General features: G+C 41.7%; 1 protein-coding gene across 5 annotated transcripts in view; it reads right to left on the bottom strand.

Moving 5' to 3' along the window:
- The window catches only part of LOC131670719 (furin-like protease 2), a 1,261,737-nt gene that overhangs the window by 929,901 nt on the left and 313,424 nt on the right, over positions 1-18,412 (bottom strand). For all 5 annotated transcript variants that reach the window (XM_058946572.1, XM_058946583.1, XM_058946600.1 and 2 more), the window contains one exon: positions 4,890-5,184. In XM_058946572.1, the coding sequence (XP_058802555.1) occupies positions 4,890-5,184 (295 nt within the window). The remainder of the gene's footprint in view (positions 1-4,889; positions 5,185-18,412) is intronic.

Below are 18,412 nucleotides of genomic sequence, written 5' to 3'. Positions count from 1 at the left end.
TGAAATGACCTTGAACATGACCTCCAAGGTCAAAGCCAAGGTCGTACGGATATGTCCCCCTTCGAAGCCCAGCAACTTTTGTCTGAAGCAGTTTTTGATTAATCTATTATTTTGGATTCTAGAGGGGGTGTACGGGTGGTCTGGAACACCCTGTATATATATACTATATATATTAATGGTTGGCGAAATTATCAATTTTTTCATCAGATTTAGTCCACCTGCCACATGATTTTCTGATAGGTGGAATAAATTGATGTTGGTTGCTTAAGTCTCTTGTCGGATTCTCATAATGAGTAATCCGTTGCTTCTGTTGAACTCAGTTCTCTAAACTTCTTTTGTAATTGAAAGTTTTTTTCCTGATACAGCAGTTTCTTAAGTTCTTTAACTACTCTATTTAGAATTTTTTGTCTTGATTTGATTTAGTTCTATGATATTTTTTACTCAGTAATCTTTTTTTTTATTTTTTCAGCAATTTTATGCGACGTGAATTGTTGAAATTTTTTAATATTTACAATTGTAGAGCTTTTATCTAGAGCTTTATTTAAGAGTAAATTTAAAGTTTTAATATCATTTCTAATTCAGTATCTGACTTGAGAGGTATTCGTATTTTATATGTAACACTTTCATCAATTAAAGAAGAATATTCTATCTAGTCAGTTTTCGTGTAGCTACTAACTGTCGTAATCACTTGAGTTTGTAGAGTTATTAGTGCTGAGAAGTGGTCTGAAGTTAAGTCCAAACATGTTTATATTTCGAAGAGTTTTTTTTATTTATACCTTTTACAAGTACAAAGTCTACCAGATCTGGTATCTTATTTAAGTCTGTTAAAATCGAATTTTATTTGATTATTGTTTTGATTGGAGGATGGTAAACAGTTGACACTGTAATCGGATCTTTGTTGTCGTTTATTATTACGCTAGTTACTTGCAGAAGAGTTTCACTAATGTATTTGTAAATGTAATGATTTATTTTTGTTTTGATAATAATAGCAGCACCTCCTTTATCTAGCGGATTATTTGTTTTGTGTATTGTGTAATTAGGAATGTGAAGAAATGTTTTGCTAGTAAAATGTGTTTCTGTTACTAATATTTTGTCAATATTTTTGTGGATTAGAAATGCAGTTATTTTGCTCACTAATGTTGTTAGGAGAGTCAGCACGATGTCCATTCTTTGCGTTAAGTTTTCCATTATGTGTTCGAGTTTATTTGGACTTGCTTTTTTTAAGTGTTTACTTATTCCTGGTTGGTTGTTTGTTTGCTTTGATTCTTCTGTCGTACTCTATTCGTATTGATTAACCATTGCTTGGGTATATAATGTATTTGATCTAACTTTGTTTATTCCTTAGATTATTATCTCAAGGTCAGAGTATTGGCTTTATTATAATAATTAATATGTGTAAAGTTATAAATAAATTAATTTTGTACATAAAAATTCAATAATATTCAATAGTTAAAAGTATTTGAAAATATGATAATCTTAATTTATGTCCTAAAATCTATATAAAAAATACTTTGATTCATTGAAATTACTCTTAATAACGCATTTTAATTGAACAATAAAAAATTGGCATATCTATATTTATAAGTAGAATGATGTAACGCTCCTTATATGGTCATGAAGTTTAACTCTTGCTCTAATGCAATCATATAATACGTGAGGTAGCATCGTTTAATATACTAATTGATAGGTGTAGATTTGCGAGTTTAATGGGTTGCTGTAGTACGTTAAAAATGAGAAAATAGTTTAGGAGTTCATAGATAGGACCGTTACAATAAGAAAACACTCAACAAACTCAGTAACGGCACGATAACTGAAGTGTCTCATCAGTAAAAGTAAACACTATATTACATTTTTTACAAATATGTGTATAGTTTTTGACTTTCCTTCGGAAATAAGCTTATTCAGTTCAACTGCATTAGTAAAATTATTTTAAGGCTTTTCCTCTTATTCCTCTGGCAATGTATCACCATCTGAAAGAGATTCAGGGATGCTAGTACTTCATAAAATTACTTATTTTATAAATAAATGACGTTAATGGAATAGTTTGGGTATGGAGGATTTACTTTTATTCATACTTTTTCCCTTAACTATAACGAAGGACTTGTCGACCCATGGGCTGTATGTTTATGTCCTTGCTACACCATTTACAATAAGCCTAGTTTTTGCCTTTTTTTGCTCGGTTCGACCCAACTAAACTCCATAATCTTTGGAGTAAATAATATTTCTACTAGCATTAGGCATAATTCTATCTAGAAAGAGGAATTTAACACAAAATAAATTAAAATAAACAAAAACTTATGCAATATATAGAAAAAGGAAGCGCAAAATTTTAATTAAAAATCTTCAAGCATAGAATGTATCTAGTGATGGAAAATATATCTCATTTAATCACTTTTATCGCATAATAAAAACATTAAAATATTTTTTCAAACAAAATTATGGTTTGGCAGAAATTTTTCAGCACCATTATGTTGCGGTAAAAATAATTTATAAATATTCAACACATATCAAATTAAATAAACAAAATATACAATGGTTTATTAATAACATTAGGATAGTCAAATATGATAAATCTGGTGTCAAGAAACACTAAAGTCAAAACGCTGTTATTAAAAAATCGCACCGGAAAGCTTGAGGCAGATGAACAGACGTAAAAGCATCAGTCGCTGCATAGGAAGAATGAAACGCACGTTGATAATTCAAAATTACTGATTTTAATTTCGATCATATTGTGCGTTGTTATTTATTGGGAAAAATTATTATACTTTGAAAGTTAAATAGTTTTGGAAATTTATTCGATATTACACGTAGCGATAAAAGTGAGATTTTATATTGAATTTATTATCTTACGGTGAACCTTTTAATAAACCGCGGTAAGCCCGAAGAAAAATTTCGAACGAAGTCAAAACATCCCATCTAAAGACTCAAAGATGACAAAGGTAGTAAAGAGCACTCTTTTTGGTAATAATAAATAAATACTACAGATTTTTTACAGAATTTTTTACTACAGATTTATATTGAATGGTCTTGGCTGAGCATTGAAATTGATATGGAACTTCCCTCAATTAAATTGGCATTAAATCATAGAACAGTTTTTTCATGTTGTTTCACTTCTGCATGAAGAATAATACTGCGAAACTTACTAATTGAAAGCAACTTTTGTAATGCGACTTTAAGTCATCAATATCAGTCTATAATATGAGTGATGCTCTACCTTATTTACTGGTTGAAACTTGCAAATGCTACGTAGCTCAGCACAGCATGTTTTGCTTTGAAATATGAGAGCCGTAGCCCTCTTACACGGAGTTATGTTTCGCATCTTTATTATATATGGGACGATCCATGTCAACCGGATCACTGCTGTGTCCAAAATTTGATGTGACCAAAAAAATCGTGCAACGACTCATTTTAAAGCTTAGGATATCTACTTTCTGATGCTGTGTGCGCCTTTGCAAAATCCCACATGGCGGCTCCAATATGGCGGCTACAAGAGACAAACTCGTAAATAAAAAATTTTATTTTTCAAATTTTTAGTAATAAATGTTAAAAAAATTAATATTTCATATTTTTTTATGAAAATCTGGCTCATTCCCTACAAAAAAGTAACAGAGACCATTTTCGCTAAAATGACAAATAAAAAAGATACAATTTTTTGAAAATTTTCAAAAATAAAAAACTTTGCGATTTTTTTACTCAGAAGAAAATGACTTTAGAAAAAAAATTTAAGGAACAAAATTGCTTGAAATTCATCAAAATACAAGTGTGAATTTTTTCGAATTCCTTTGAGCGATTTTATGAATTTTTGTAAAAGATCTTGGGAAGTTTTTTAATTTTTCAAACAATCCGATAAATCCAAAAAGCAAAAAATCGCTCAAAAGAATTCGAAAAAATTCACACTTGTGTTTTGATGAATTTCAAGCAATTTTGTTCCTTAAATTTTTTATCCAAAGTCATTTCCTTCTGAGTAAAAAAATCGCAAATTTTTTTATTTTTGAAAATTTTCAAAAAATTATAACTTTTTTATTTTTCATTTTAGCGAAAATGATCTCTGTTACTTTTTTGTAGGAAATGAGCCAAATTTTCATAAAAAAATATGAAATATTAATTTTTTTAACATTTATTACTAAAAATTTGAAAAATAAAATTTTTTGTTTACGAGTTTGTCTCTTGTAGCCGCCATATTGGAGCCGCCATGTTGGATTTTGTAAAGACGCACACAGCATCAGAAAGTAGATATCCTAAGCTTTAAAATGACTCGTTGCACGATTTTTTTGGTCACATCAAATTTTGGACACAGCAGTGATCCGGTTGACATGGATCGTCCCATATATTCTTTTAATCTTTGACATTCATAGAATAATTTTTTACAAAAAAGCGCCAAGAAAAAATTCCTGATCTTTTCCTGTTTATTCTCGTTTTTCCGTTGGCTAGGTACCATGAATGAAGTTTACGTTGCATTAATGTCACCTCATTTGGAAGAATCATATGGACATGTACGTATAAATAGCCTACAGATATTATTGTGTATGTTGCGAAAGAAAAATAATTACACTCATTATGACTTATTTATCCCGCGACAAATCCGTGGGGTATAGAAGTGGTAACAAATATCAAAACGTATCTTTTTATGGTTTGCAACACAAAGAACAGCATCGGAATATTATAGATCCTTTTCAAATTTGAAGCCGTTAAAATTTGCTTGCTTTTTATATGTAGATTAAAAGCTTTAAACCAACAGCCTTTCTTATTTTACAGAAAGAGCTAGTAAACTCATGGGACTCACGACATACTTGGCTTATTAACTTTTTAAAACATGGTGAAAAAACATGCAATCAAACGTCCAAAATCTGAAAGAGTAAGATAGTTTTATATACTATTAATAAGCTTACCTCCAATACTAGCGTTGTAAGCTACGCCAACCCCACAAAAGCGATTAAAAGCAACCGCGGCTACCTCACCAGCACATCTGGTCCCGTGCTTATTGTCTCCGTTATCTCGTGGCATAGGATCATCGTCATTATCGTTTATGTCAGTACTTGCTTCGTGGTCGTAATTCAATAGTAGATCTGGATGATTTGTTTGGATACCATCATCCAAGATTGATACCACTACCCCTTTTCCAGTATAACCTTTCTGCCAGGCTGGTCCCAAATTCATATCAAAGCCATCTTTTGCCCCGCCATTCTGCAAAATATTAAGAATAATACTTTGATGGTTAAATATTAAAAGTAATGATTTGGTAATGTTATTGAGTTATCAACCTGAAAAATAACTCACATAGAAATATATTTTCTTATTATCTGTAACCTAAATCACTAGTGTATGATAGATACATAGCTCTTATACAAAAATTTAGATATATCGTTAAATTGCAAATTTCGTCGTTTCAATGGCAATTATTTGATGATTATTTTAAAAGTTTATTCTGGTGTATGAAGAAAAAACAAATTTTTAATTAAATTACAATATTTGGCAATTATTATTATTATATTATTATTTTAAGGTGGTAAAAAATTAGGTAAATCCTCATGAACACTGTATCTGACTTCTCTCATCAGATTAAAACGTGGTATATCACAGTTGAAACATCGTAAAAAAAACCTGCCGATTAAACCTATATCTACCAAACTGTAACATCCACCATTGACTTTCCTCTAACATGGAATTCCGTTAGCATCCGCCTGTCTATGCGAGGGTGGTCCGATAATTACTTAGCCTCACCGCCCGATGGCGCCACTCTCGCAAAAGAAATATTCTATCACGTAGTACAACCTTCTCGATGGTTACTGTCAAGATTTTAGCCGGATCGGAGTTGTAGTTTATTTTTGAGAGCGTGTGAAAGCAAGTATGTCCGTTGATTTTTGAAAAATGGAAAAAGAGCAGTATCGGTCGGTGATTCGATTCTTGTTTTTGGAAGGGAAATCGCGCAGCGAAATCAAAAAGCGCTTGGATTCTGTGTACGGTGACTCTTCTCCTTCGATGGCGACTATAAAAAATTGGTTTAACGAGTTTCAACGTGGTCGCACATCGATTTTTGAAGAGCCACGTCCAGGTGCTCCGAAAACGGCTACCACGGAGGATAACGTGACAAAAATTCACGATCTCGTACTGGCAGATCGACGATTGAAAGTGCGCGAGATAGCTAAGATCGTAGGCATCTCAAAAGACCGCGTGGGTCATGTCCTGCATGAAATTTTGGGCATGAGAAAGCTGTCGGCGCGATGGGTGCCACGTTTGCTCACTCCGGACAACAAGCGCAACCGTGAGACAATTTCAGAGCAATATCTGACGCTGTTTAAGCGCAATCCGAAGAAGTTTCTGCGTTGTTTCGTGACAGTCGACGAAACATGGATCCACTGGTATACACCAGAGACCAAGGAACAGTCGAAACAGTGGACTTTACCCGGCGAAAGTGCTCCGAAGAAGGCGAAGACTGCCCCATCGGCTGGAAAGGTGATGGCCACCGTTTTCTGGGATTCACAAGGTGTGATCTACATCGACTATCTGGAGAGGGGCAAAACAGTCACAGGGCTGTACTATGCCGAATTATTGGGCCGATTCGACGTCGAATTGCAGAAAAAACGGCCCCATTTGGCGAAGAAAAAAGTGCTCTTCCACCATGACAATGCCCCGGCTCACACCTCCGCCGTCGCCATGGCCAAATTGGTCGAATTAGGCTACGAACTGCTGCCCCATCCATCGTATTCTCCAGATTTAGCTCTGTGCGACTTCTTTTTGTTTCCAAACTTGAAAAAGTCACTCGCCGGCCAGAAATTTGAGTCGAATGAGGAGGTGCTGCCACGGAAGCCTACTTTTCAGACCTCGAGGAAACGTACTTTTCAGACGGGTCAAAAAAGTTGGAGCATCGCTGGGCCAAGTGTATCGAACTAAAAGGAGACTATGTTGAAAAATAAAACGCCATTTTTCCAAAATTTTCGTTTTTCTTTTGTAGGCTAAATACTTATCGGACCACCATCGTACATCCGCTGTTCTTTTACATTCTCTCGTGCATACATTCAATTTATCAAATACCCTCCGTCTCCTTCCCCACCCCCCTAATAACAGTCTTATTGAAAGTAGCTCCCAAAATCCAGTTATTTTCGTTTTACAGCATCTTCTAGGCGGGTGATTAGTTTATACCTCAGAGCCCAGGAATCGCGATCCACCTTGTCACATTACTGCCTCCAACATCACTTTTCATGTTCTTTATTACTTTTGTCAAAATATTTCTTTTGGTTCTATATGCTGTCGAGAAGGCATCAGCATTGGATTGACCCCGCTTGGGCGCACAGTACACCCTCCGTCATGCATTTTCTCGATAACTGACTAATATCATCTGTACATCAATGTGTCGCCTGCTTATCTAAACCGCACCAATTACGAGACATCGATGCGTCGCATAGTCAGATAACCAATCGAATAGTATTATTTACTAGTCGTTTGGTTCTTTGACCATTCATTGAGTCAGGTAAAATGATCTCAAAGGGAGCCGCAGAATCCCATTTCCATTCTAGACTTCTCATATTCCACCGTGGTAGTCGTGTGGGTATCATGCGTACTATTTCTATTCGGTCTGACACTTCAAAGACAATGTATTGATGATTGCTCGCTGCATATTCCTGGATCACCCACCATTTTTTAATACGTAGCATTCTACGGTCTGTCCGTTAAGAAAATTACATTGGATATTAAATAACCAACTCCAGGTCTTTCATAAGTCCGAGTTCGTCCAAGGGTGGCTACTACTAGTTCTACTTTCCAACTATTTCCAATGCAGCCTTCTACTTTTATTTGTCAAAGCCACTTTCCAATCAATCTCTTAAGAGTTAAGGTTACCTGCAATAATGAGGTCCCCCAGTAGATCCCTCAACGTGCCCTCGAACACTTCCACATTCATTTCAAATTGCCTGACCACGTAGTTTGGGGTTAAGTAAATGGTGACATACGTAACAGTGCCCACCCTTGTCTAGACATAATCATTATTACAGTCAAGAATCCGCGCAGCACGGACCTGCTACATTCAAAAACATTGCTATAACCAAATATGTCATTGGTATTTTGGGGGTGCTAAATTATACCTGCGACTGCTGTGAATGGGAATACAGGAACTAGTCTTAAGTGGTGAAACAGGTATCCCAAGGCATGTGCAAGTATACTTCCGCTCTCGTACTTTTACCCCCCTCCGAGCAAACTTTGTTCAAACTTTGAAGTTTTACACGTTCCTTCGAAACTAAGGTAAATTTTTGAGAAAAATGCTCAAACGCCAGTCATATTTAATGTAAATAATTTTTGAATCAGTGATTTACATAGGATTTGGAAAGAGGAAGAATATCCCGTATTAAAAAATTTCCTGCGATTTTTTCCCTAGGATTGGCAAGATATAAAACTTAAAATTTCGAAATTTTCATCAATAAATAACACAGCCCGACGTGAGACTTCCTCATTAGATAAGACTAGTTACTTCCGGTAGATTTTGGATCGTTAAATTTAAATCTGACCTTAGAATTACTCTATCACATCAAGTTTTTTAAATATCCTAACCTAAAAGTGCAAAAAATGCTGTTTTTCGCTGTTTTTGAAGTACAATAACATTTTCAATAAATTTTTTTTTGGAAAACTAATTACGCTATCTTAAGGGGGTATCCCCATATAGATCGATCGAAAAATCGATTTTTTTTTATTCTTTAAATCGAATTTATAACGTCTTAGGAATACTGTGTCAAAATTTCAGAGCGAAATTTCAAGTTATTAATTTGCTAGCGCAGTTTGAGTGACCGCGCACCGACGCGCGAGGAGCAGGTAGCTAGGTGCGCGCTTCGTAACAAAAGACTTACGCTGCGCTCGGGTCCTAGCTTAGGCAGGGAATGTTAAATGCTTTGTGCCCTTCTAGTTTTGAGTGTATAAGTGTATATCCGTGTGCAATATATAGTATATTTTGGCTGTCAAGGTATTAGTAAAGTATAGACCGAACGACGCATTTCGTAATTTTACTATATTTTCGGCTCAGTTTGCTTATAGCTCTTAAGCAGTTTGAATCTTTTTTCGTTACGTTCGCCATGAGTTCTTACCCGAAAGGACGCTTTAGAAACTATACGAGCAACATTGAGTTTACTACAGAGGTTAGTACAAAGTTAATACGCAGCGTAAGCGGGAGAGAGAGCGGCGAAAAGCTAGCGAGAGAAACATGTATTCGAGGTGGTACTTACAATGACGTCTCGGAGTCAGCCCTGGAGACGGCGTTCTCGGCCTCGCACGTGGTCTGCGAGGACGCGCAGTACGCAACTCGAATGCGGTCAAAAGGCGGGCGGCTTTGAAGGCTCGCACGCGTAGTCGCTGGAAATAGCTCGCCAAAACTCTGGGGCACTCTCGGCACCAAACCTCGCACCGAGTGGGCACTCGCGTACTCATTTTCCGGTCCCGAGGGTCCCGAGAGAATGAAAGGCTCGAACTACTCGCCTCGCTAAGAGTCAACGTATAAAGTCTAACAAAGGTGTTAGACAAGATATATAGTAATTGCAGCAATGTTAAGAGCCAGCTTGATGACTTATCCGCCAGAATAAGTATATTAGAAAATGCCGAAAATAGGAATGCACAGCAAGATGATGCTAGCCATTCAAGTGAATTAAGGCAACAAGAAAACATGCGCAGGAGCGTCGCGTTTCAAGATACCTTCGTTTATCATTACGACACACGACTGCCTAAAAGAACTCCAGCTGGTCCCAGATAGAGGTCCACGGGGGCCACCGGCAGGACCCCCCGCCGGACGCTCCCTTTCGAACAGGGCGGACAGCATCAACTTAATGGGGTTAATGCTGAAATGTATAACCACACGCAGTGCACGTAGTCACTTCAACAGACGACAAACCCTTGATTGACTACAAGGGATGTCGGTCGTATCGTCCGGGGATGGAAATTCAAGTTTTCCGGAGAGGGTAACGCGAGTGTGGACACCTTTCTGTCGAGGCTAGACAATTTAATGAACGGTGCTGGGCTCACGGAGGATGAAATGCTCTTATCAGTATCAGAGATACTTGACGGTCCAACCCGTATCTGGTATGAGGTAATGAAAGAAGAGTGCCTCTTCTACGCTGAATTTGAAGCAGACGCACGGGAATGATTTGGAACCAGCGTACAACAGCAACAGCGACTGATGAGGGAAGTGCAAAGTCGATATCAGGGCCCAGATGAACCGGTTAACGTATATATTACCAACATGATAGGCCTAATGAAACGACTGAATCGACCGATGGCGTATGAGCGCCAATCGGATCTGTTACACGCTAACCTCCTCATCGATATTCAGAGTCAAGTGCGTAGGGCTAAAGTAAATTCTATACGCGTTCTGAATACGTTAGCTACGGCGGCGTAGAACACCTTGAACCAAAGAAAAGTGGAACGGGTGGTACTTGACCCCTAATCGACGCTGTATCCGGAGTTAGCATACCACCCTCAAACCGATGGAAGCAAGGGTCGCAAGAGCAAGGTAGTAGCAATATCCAACGATAAGCCAGAGATTAGTGATCGTATAGATCGTATGGAGAATGTGCTGGAAAAGGTAACGCACCAGGTCGTCGATACACTGACGCCATCGGGGGCGACGCATGGTCCGAATATTGAAGCGGTTTATAGCGACAAGAAAGCTCCGCAAGTTGATTTATTGAATCAAGTGTTATTGTCCCTCAAAGAACTATCAGAAGGGATGAAACACAACTTTGTTAGGAGAAACTCAATCCCGGAGGACCGCGCTCAGAAGCAAAAAGCTCCTCGAAAGCGGGAAAGAGATTTCTCCAAACCACTCAAATGTATTGAATGTGGATTGCTGGGATACAGTAAAAGGTACTGTCCTCAATGTAATAAGGGAAACGAGGAAAGGAGTGCTTAGGAGGGGTTGACCCCACTCCTTCATCCCTTGAAATGAACCCCGTAAATGAAACCTCGCGGCCCTCGCCAACACAATCAGTACTGGTAGTACCAAATGCGTTGAGCGATGAAAGCGAGAATTGCTATGATTATGTTGATGATGAGAACGTCGGTAAAGTGAACGCGGAGAAGTGGAGTATTGACGATAGTAAAGCCCAGGACCATAGACCGGCCGAGGTGGAGGAAAATGAATTGCCCACGCCCTCGGGGGCGCTGGTACCGGCAGATAAACCGTCAAGCTATACTCCCGAAGGACCTCCGATAGTCTGAACCGAGGTGGTTCGAACGAATGTCGACGTCACTTTACCGCTCGAGAGCACAGTAGCTAGAGCTATCATATGCCAAGAGCAAGGCTGTGGAGCCGTCGAATCAGTTTCGATATATTCCCGGAAACAGGAAACGCGCTGGTGGATACCGGTGAAAATAGGAGACTTCTAAATAAGGGCTCTCTATGATCCGGGAGCTTCCACCACACCAATGGGTAGTAATGCTCTGCAGATAGCGTCGGCGCTGGGCAGCAGGTTTGATACCACCCACGCAGGTACAGCGGAACTGCCAGATGGACGAAAATTGACATACGTCGGTCATGCGATGTTGCCGTTCACCGTAGGTGATATGCCGTAACGAAAAAAAATTTACAATTTTTTTTTTCAAAATTCCTTCAGAAATAAAAATGTTTATATCAGTACAGCCTCCTGTTTAGCGATTTTGAATGTAGGAATACTATCGAAATAGCTACTTATCATTCATTTTGGGCACAACTCCTACACAATAGGACTTATATTTTCACCAGAACAAAAAGTGTAACCAATTAAAAAATTATTATTTAAAGTGTGAAATAAATTTTGAACTAATATGAGTTCGCTGAAGGTGCCATGTCTGTTTTAAAAGCGAAAAAACGCGATTTTCAGTGATTTTTTATAAAAAGTTAAAATCTGTATTTTATTACATAAAATTGTTGTTTCAAAAGGGTTTTTCGAAAAATTATTTTAAAGAAAATGGCGGCCGTTTTATGAAATAACCTTGTTTTTCGAAGACTCAATTTTTCATTTTGCTTCCTCCCAGAGAAAGCTATATAATAGTAAAATTTTTAGTCAAAACTTCAAAGAAGTAAGTTTGAAGGTGTTTGAAAATCGAATCACGTATTTTTAGAAAATGTTTGGGCCTACTCGGATTTAATTTAAAAGATATAACATTTAAAAAAAAAACCCTTTTTGTGAATAACAAAGTTATGGTTATAGCTAATTGTTAGTAAATTTTCTTTTAGTGAAAACATAATTATTTTGTATTCTTTCAAAGACAATTTGTAAGCTTATTTGCTCATACCTTGGGTGATAGGAGGCGGTAGTGGTCGATTAGGTCGATAATTTTAAACCACGTCCGCATCCAACACCCGTGCGGAGGCAAGATGGCTCTGTTGTCAGTCCAGATCAACAATTGGGCATTAGAGCTAATCTCCGCACATCACGAACGCTAGTTGGCGGATCTAGAGCTGCGCAAGGATGGAAGTGTCATCCAGCAGGTGGCTAGGCTTGGAAGATAGTTGCTAGGAGAGTACACCGTCACAGATTTCGAAGAGACCACGCGCAGCAAAGAGGTGGCGGGGCGCAGGATGCGCACCCGACAAGCGTGGCTCGACACAGTCTGTGACGAGTTGGAAAACCTCAGTGCAGATGAGAACAGCGACCATCTTCTGAGGCTCATTAACAGGGAGGGAATATCCTTGATCGATATGTCAAGGACATTCGCCAGCCCATATGAGGACTCGGTGGGTGAAGTCAGCTGCCAATAAGAGGATGAGCTCATCCAGAAGGCCCTCCGCACCCAGGAGCAAGAGGAGGGGGCGAGGAGACGGAGCAATCCGGATCTCAGGTCGCAGGAATCCTGCACCCGGAAGGAACCTCGGAAAGAATTATCCTTGAGCGAAACCTTCCGGGAAATAGAGTACCTGAAGGAGGGAGTCGACCGCAACCGCAAGCTAGTAGGTCGAATCCTAGAAACCCTTCAGTCTCTGCAGGGAATACAGGTGTGTGCGGAGCGCGAGGCACAGGACATGCGCTAAAGAATACGAGAGCTGGAAGACGGAATGCATGAAATGGCCAATGCAACCCGTTCTTCACAGCGCGACTCGGTTCAACCGTACTCCAGACGTAGTGTGGACTTTCAGGACACATTTACCTGTCACTACGGTTCTAGGATTCCGGAAAGCACATCGGCTCCTTCGAGACCAGTACCCAGGAGAAGGGACGTCACCGCACCGGAAGCCCTCCAATGAAGAGGAGGTGAAAAGGACTCGGAGGAGTACGGGAAATCCGCACCTGTTCGACAGAGAAGTCGAAGCGGATCGTCTGGCACCGGTCCTCTATTATGCTCAGTGATCTCCACAACCAGAGATGTTGGGAAAATCGTCCGAGGATGGAAATTGAGGTTTTCGGGCAGTAAGGTACAGAGCGTGGATACGTTTCTGTCGAGGTTGGAAGATCTGTGCGTGTGCGCAGGGCTAACTGATGACGATGTATTTTGTTCCGTATCAGAGATCCTAGAAGGTAGCGCAAGGACCTGGTACGATAACAATAATTACCAATGGCTCAGTTATGCCGAATTCGTCGCTGACGCCCGAGAATGGTTCGGCACAAGTACGCAACAGCAAAAAGGATGTTGCAGGAAGCACAGAACTGATTCCAGGGTGAGGACGAATTAGTGCGAGACTACGCGTCCATCCTGGTGGCTCTTGTCAATAGACTGGAACCACTAATGCTCTTGGGGAGGTTATTAGACCTACTCCATGAAAACCTCCTTCCAGACATCCAAATTCAGCTGTGTCGGAGCGAGTTGATGAGACTAGGTAGTGGTTGCGGGTAGACATAGGTGATTTTAAAATTAGAGCACTCTATGATACCGGAGTAATCGGAGATGGGACTCGGATTGAATATGACCAGGACGGGTAATGCAAGGCTCGCTGATGAGCGCCCATGCCCCATAATTGGTCACGTGATGTTCACCTTTAAGGTAGACGAAATCACAAAGGAAATTAGAGTCGCCATTACGCCACTGCTCACGGATTACTGCTACGTAGACGCGAACTTTATATGAGAGTTACGCGTAGTTTTGGATCCCGATGAGGATGAATGATGGCTTAAAGACGCCCAGGTGAAAGTACCAATGGAAGTGGCTGGAACTGATGGTACGGCATTTCTCGCACCGGTAGGACTGTTGGAGGCCTCGGAGACACAGCTGGAGGAAATGGAAAACCTCGTTAGAAGATTGAATCCTGACGGAGGTCAGGCTTTAGGCTGTGCCGTGGGGGTTGAGCACGAAATAGATGTTGGAGGTGCTAGACCCATCAAATAGAAGTACTACCCAGTTTCTAATAGAGTGCGAGAGGAAATTGGCGCGCTGGTCAAAGATATGCTGGAGAAAGATGTAATCGAACCAGCGACCAGCGGATGGTCAAGTCCAGTAGTAATGGTAAAGACGGCTGATGGAAAATATAGGTTTTGCGTGAATTACCAAAAGGTAAATGCAATTACCAAACCTAATGCCTACCTTTATCATATATGAATGACATCCTAAGACGGATAAGTGATACAAAGTTCATATCTACGCTGGACTTGAGCAATGCGTACCATCAGATTCCTCTGAAGGAAGAATCCCGTCCGATATCAGCGTTTACAGTACCTGGATTAGGGAACTTTCAATTCAAGAGAATGCCCTTCGGACCGTTATACGCAGGAGCGACCTTCCAGAGGTTGATGGACAAGGTGATAGGCCCGGATATGGATTCATTTGCTTTTGCTTACCTCGACGACGTAATTGTGGTTTCGTCGATCTTTGAGGAGCATAAGCGGCACTTAGAAATGGTAATAAAGAGAATTCTAGGTGTAGGCCTAACCATAAACAAAGCCAAAAGTCACTTCTGCAAGACAGAAGTCAGGTACTTAGGAGTTCTTGTGTACCAGGACGGAGTAAGATCAGATCCCCAGAAGATACGACCGATATTAGAATATCCAACACCCCGGACCGTCAAACAAGTGAAGCAATTCATGGGAATGACTTCGTGGTATAGACGTTTTATACCCGACTTTGCCATGATAGCTGAGCCTATAAACCGCCTGACAAAGAAGAATGTACGTTTCTCTTGGGAGGAGGAACAAGAGTGAGCTTTCACGAGGTTGCAGGAGGCGATGACTTCCGCCCCAATACTGCAATCACCCGATCCCAGCGGTCAGTTTATATTACCAACTGACGCCAGTGACAGTGGGATCGGGGCAGTCCCCACGCAGGATGTCGATGGAGAGGAGCGTGTAATAGAATACATCAGCCGATCACTCAACAGCGCTGAGAGGAATTATACGGTCTCCGAGAAAGAGTGCTTGGCAGTGGTATGGGCTATTGGAAAGTACCGGCCGTACATTGAAGGGCATCACGTCAGGGTCATTACTGATCATAGTTGCCTCAAATGGCTCCACAGTATAAGAAATCCCACGGGAAGACTAGCGCGCTGGGCGCTAGCATTGTAAGGCAATGTCTTCGATATTGAATATCGCAGGGGGGATCTCAATGTGGTACCAGACGCATTGTCTAGGGCCTATGAGGAGGAGGGGATTGAAGTGAGTGCCATAAATAGTCGGCCAGAGACCACTGATGCCTGGTATTTGCAACCATACCAGGAAGTATGCCAAGACCCACACTCTCACCATTTGGAAGGTAGGGGGGGGGGAATTGTATCATTATCAGCCTGATGAGGACGGTGAAGGGTCCATCGACAACGATGAAGTGTGGAAGCTTGCGGTGCCTAGGGAAAAAAGGCATCGGGTACTCCAGGAGGTTCATGATGCTCCTATGGCAGGACATCAAGGACGAGAGCTTACGTTCTCCAGGGCTAGGCGCTTATACTACTAGCCTGAGATGTACGATTAGATCAGGGAGTACGTAAAGAGTTGCCCGGTATGTCAACAGTGCAAGGTGGAACAAAGGACACCTTACGGGCTGATGGGTCGTAGACAAGTGTCACAACCCTGGGAGGTGGTGGCCGGTGATATCACTGGTCCATTTCCCAAAAGCTCTCGAGGTTTTAAGTACATCTAAGTCGTTGTTGACTTATTTACTCACTGGGCAGAGTGCGTTGCGATACGCAAAGCCATTGGGAGGATAATCGCAAGGGAATTACACGAGAGGATTGTTACTAGGTTTGGCGCGCCAGAGGTATATTCTTGTCGAATAATGGAACCGAATTCAAGAATCAGGAATTCGATTCATACCTCCAGATGAACGGCATACAGCGCGCCTTGTGTGTATCATCCCCAAGCGAATCCCACTGAGCGAGTAAACAGGACTCTCAAAAGCATGATCATGTCTTACGTGAGCCGTGATCATAAAAGCTGGGACGAATACCTGTCAGAGTTCAACTTCGCGTTGAACTCGGCAACTCAGAGCGCCACTGGATATAGTCCTGCGATGCTCTGTTTGGGCGTTAGCCGGTACCTCCTTTGACATTTAGAAGAACCCAAGATCAGCAGGCCCTTGAGTATTCGGAGGATCAAGCTGTAGTAGAATGGGCTGAACATATGGAGAAGCTCCCTAATTTATGGGAGAGGGCCAACTCCAAGTCAAAGGAGGAAACTGTGCGTCAGGCGGCTTATTATGATCGGAAGAGACGGCAACCCGAGTTTAAGGTCGGAGATTGGTTTTGGGAGAGGAACAGGATTCTCTCTTCGGCTGCCCTAGGAATTTCAGGCAAATTGGCGCCGAAATATGCCGGTCCATACGTGATTGAAGAGGTTTGTGGTTCCAACACGTACAGACTAGGCAATCAGCTGGAGATTCTGTCCGATCTCTTCCATACCAAAGATCTTAAGCCGTACTACGGTCCGGGTGATGAAGAGAAAAGCGAGGAAGTCATCGATCCTCGCCAGCCGCAAAAGGAACAACCGTTTGAGGCGAATGAATCCGCGAACGCGTGCGACGATCCGAGGGGGGATTTATCGAGCGAACGGATTAAATTAGCAGGCCCCACGGTCGTAGATAATAATCCCACCGAGACGTCGGATTTGCCGGTATCTGCCCCAACCAAGAGACGTCGAGGTCGACCTCGAATGGTCCCAGAGACGGTCACCAGTCAAACAAGAGGCAACAACTCTCCCTTAAAGGAATCTAGAGGGAGAAGTAGGCCTCGAAAGATCATGCCCATCGTGCAGAGGACGGTTGGGCCGATAAATCCGAACGGTAACCGACGAGGGCCAGAACGTTCCCGCAAGGAATAGCGAGGGAACGCATAACTCGGTGGGATGCGGCATTTGATAGGGTTTTTCTTCGCGCAGGGAGTTTCATCCGAGATTTTTTGTTTTGGATGTTACAGATGGACTGGAGAATCGTCGTGGAGGAAGAGACCTTTGAGGTGGTCACGCAGATGTTGTTAGAACTGCAGCTGGGCCCTGATGCGATGTAGTTAATAGAAGATCTGCGGAGAATCGCCAGGGTCCAGTTGGAGAGGACCACCTGAAGGGAGCGCCACAACGCATCGGTGACGGACGTTCTTCGGGACACATCGTGGGTCGCCCCGAAGAAGGCTTCCAGGGACACACAGACTCAGACAGAAGACCAGGATAATGTCAAGCGTCTCAAGTCCACCGTGGACCAGGGGGTGCAAACTCTCAAGTCCGGCGTACCCCAGACGTCGGACAGTGCGAGTCAGTGCCCAGGACGCTGTGGGGCATCGAACTGAGTCTGCAACCACCCCCGTATCCCGGAGCAGACCACTCTCCTCCTCGACTTCAGACACGTACGTCTGGGGATTAACGAGGTGGAGAGTGCCTGGCGGTTCGCAAAGAATCTCCAGTGAAGGTGCTCCAAAGGTGCTCCTGCACCTGAGATGCTTCATGAACCGCCACGGCGCAGAGGAACTGCTCGGGAAGTGGGCAGAGGGGGTTCAGCGCCTACGGAGAGGCCCTACTGCGGGTAGACGCTACCCGAAACATCGAGAGCCAGGTGTAGCTAAAAGATGATGTAGGTCCTGGAGGGCTAATAAAGTAGCCATGATAAAGAAGGGAATTCTGTATTTATTTGGTTCCTTTCCTTCTTTTCTTTTCAGGTTCCTGATGGCGGCGAATCGCGGATATTCGTCCTGCCCGGGTAATCAGGACTTGGAGGTGGCTGCAACGGTAGTCGATTCAATTAATCGATTCGTTCGCGATTTTACTACTCGCGTATTAGTTCGAATGATTAAGAGAGAGAGAGAGAGAGAGAGGGCGCGCGAGCGTTTGAAATAGGCAGTTAAGCCTCAGCAGTTTTCGCGATAATACCGCCAAATTGTTTTGCACTGTGTTCGCCGTTTTTCATAAAATTTTCTGGGACGATCTTTACGTGTGGGAGTGTAATAACATTAAAGCGGCAGCAAATAGTAGCGGATTGGAGAGCGAGGTAGCGCAGCTAATCAATTGGAGGAGAATCGGCAGTTGTTTTTTTTCATCAACAATTACGACTGATTATCGTA

Source organism: Phymastichus coffea, unplaced genomic scaffold (assembly GCF_024137745.1).
Source record: "Phymastichus coffea isolate CEN01 unplaced genomic scaffold, Cenicafe_Pcof_1.1 PCOF00009, whole genome shotgun sequence".
Taxonomy (NCBI): domain Eukaryota; kingdom Metazoa; phylum Arthropoda; class Insecta; order Hymenoptera; family Eulophidae; genus Phymastichus; species Phymastichus coffea.
The sequence above is the reverse complement of the archived record's forward strand: the minus strand, read 5'-3'. Positions and strand labels throughout refer to the sequence as shown.